The sequence below is a fragment of the Rhinopithecus bieti genome, unplaced genomic scaffold (genome assembly GCF_001698545.2).
Source record: "Rhinopithecus bieti isolate Rb0 unplaced genomic scaffold, ASM169854v2 repeat_20419, whole genome shotgun sequence".
In the NCBI taxonomy this organism is placed as follows: domain Eukaryota; kingdom Metazoa; phylum Chordata; class Mammalia; order Primates; family Cercopithecidae; genus Rhinopithecus; species Rhinopithecus bieti.
This window is the reverse complement of record NW_016878934.1, coordinates 1-1,340: the sequence shown is the minus strand read 5'-3', so window position 1 is coordinate 1,340 and position 1,340 is coordinate 1. Positions and strand designations below refer to the sequence as shown.

The window sequence follows — 1,340 nt, the reverse complement described above, 5'->3', positions numbered from 1 at the left end:
AAAAAAGCATAATAATTTGGTTCCTTTCTTCATAAAATGGAAATTTAAATATTTCTTCTGATAGTCTTGAGGTTATCATGAGTAGTGCAAAGTGTGGCACATATAGTTTCATCTAGAAGGGTGTGTATCTTACACACCTTATTTAAACAAACAAAATGTGCATTAACAAAATGCATACAGTCAATGCATGATAGAAAGCATGTTTCAAATATAAGGCAGCCCCTCCGGCCACCATATTATTTAGGTTTTGCATTATCATTTATGGCATTACAGATTAATTACACATAACTTTTATACATTTTAACCCTGAAGATAAGAAAAATAACTGTTGCTTGAAAGAAATTATTCCAGGTAGCCATTTGGTTTGTATCAGGAGAAACCGAACCTCCATGAGTTTAGTGTCTGCCAAGTCGGAATCATTAGCTCAAGTGAGTGAATGAGATATGCGGCGCATTTCACAGTGACTGTTTCCCAAGTCCTGGCAATGCCTCTGCTCCCACAGTCCACCAGATGAAGCATTTCCGGGATGACCCTTCTATGTGGTTTTCCCTTTTCATTTTTTTTTTTTTTTTTGCTGGATTAATGATTACTGTATTATTTCCTCTTTTCCCCTTTTCTGTGGCCTTCCATTTTAATTACTCATAAATCCTTTCAGAATATCCTCAGAGAGCTCCATAAGGGGAAGTTCTGGAGATGGAAAATCCAAGGGAGGAAGATTGGGGATTGGAATGTCCTTGGCTTTCCCGGTATTTGCTGCGAACTTCTGCCAGGTTGAGGAGGCTGTAGCAGTTTCTGAATGTGGTGGCAAGCTCCATAACTCTGATGTTTCTACAAAATCAGCATCTACATCCAGCTCCTTTTCTACTGGACCCTTTAGAAGTCTGGCCTTTTCAGCCTTTAGTTGTTTATTTTCTTTCCTTAATCTTTCATTCTCAGCCACAAGGAACTCCACGTGCCTCTTCAAATCTGCAATTTTGGTTGCCTGCTCCTCTATAATTGTTTTATCATCTTTTGGGGCTTTGCTTCCAATACATGGCTCTGCTGGCTCACTCTTTTGCTGAAGTAAATATAGTAGTGTGTCTGGATCCCTGTCAAAGATCCCCTGAATCTCAGGCAGGCATTTCTCTGTAGAAGGGCTGTACTTCTGAGAAAGGGGCTCTGGCCCTCTGCATCCTCTGCAGAGGGTTTGTGAGATGCCTGAAGATGGGCAGCTACATCCTTATCTGTGTTCTGCTGGGCTTTCAATCTTTCTTCCCGCTGGGCCCTTTTCCATCTCTCTTGGATGAGGAGGAGCTGTTTCATATGGCTATCCCTTTGCAATTCCAGTGAAAGATGAGCCT

The 1,340-nt window shown here is 41.1% G+C and overlaps 1 protein-coding gene across 1 annotated transcript; it reads right to left on the bottom strand.

Moving 5' to 3' along the window:
- Positions 1–556: 556 nt before the first annotated feature.
- On the bottom strand, positions 557–1,335 carry LOC108525730 (nuclear receptor-binding factor 2-like; the record flags this gene model as incomplete). Its single annotated transcript, XM_017866596.1, is given in 2 exon segments — positions 557–1,158; positions 1,161–1,335. Coding segments are annotated over 2 exon segments (702 nt in total), but the record flags the coding sequence as incomplete, so codon positions are not given.
- Between the last annotated feature and the right edge of the window lie 5 nt (positions 1,336–1,340).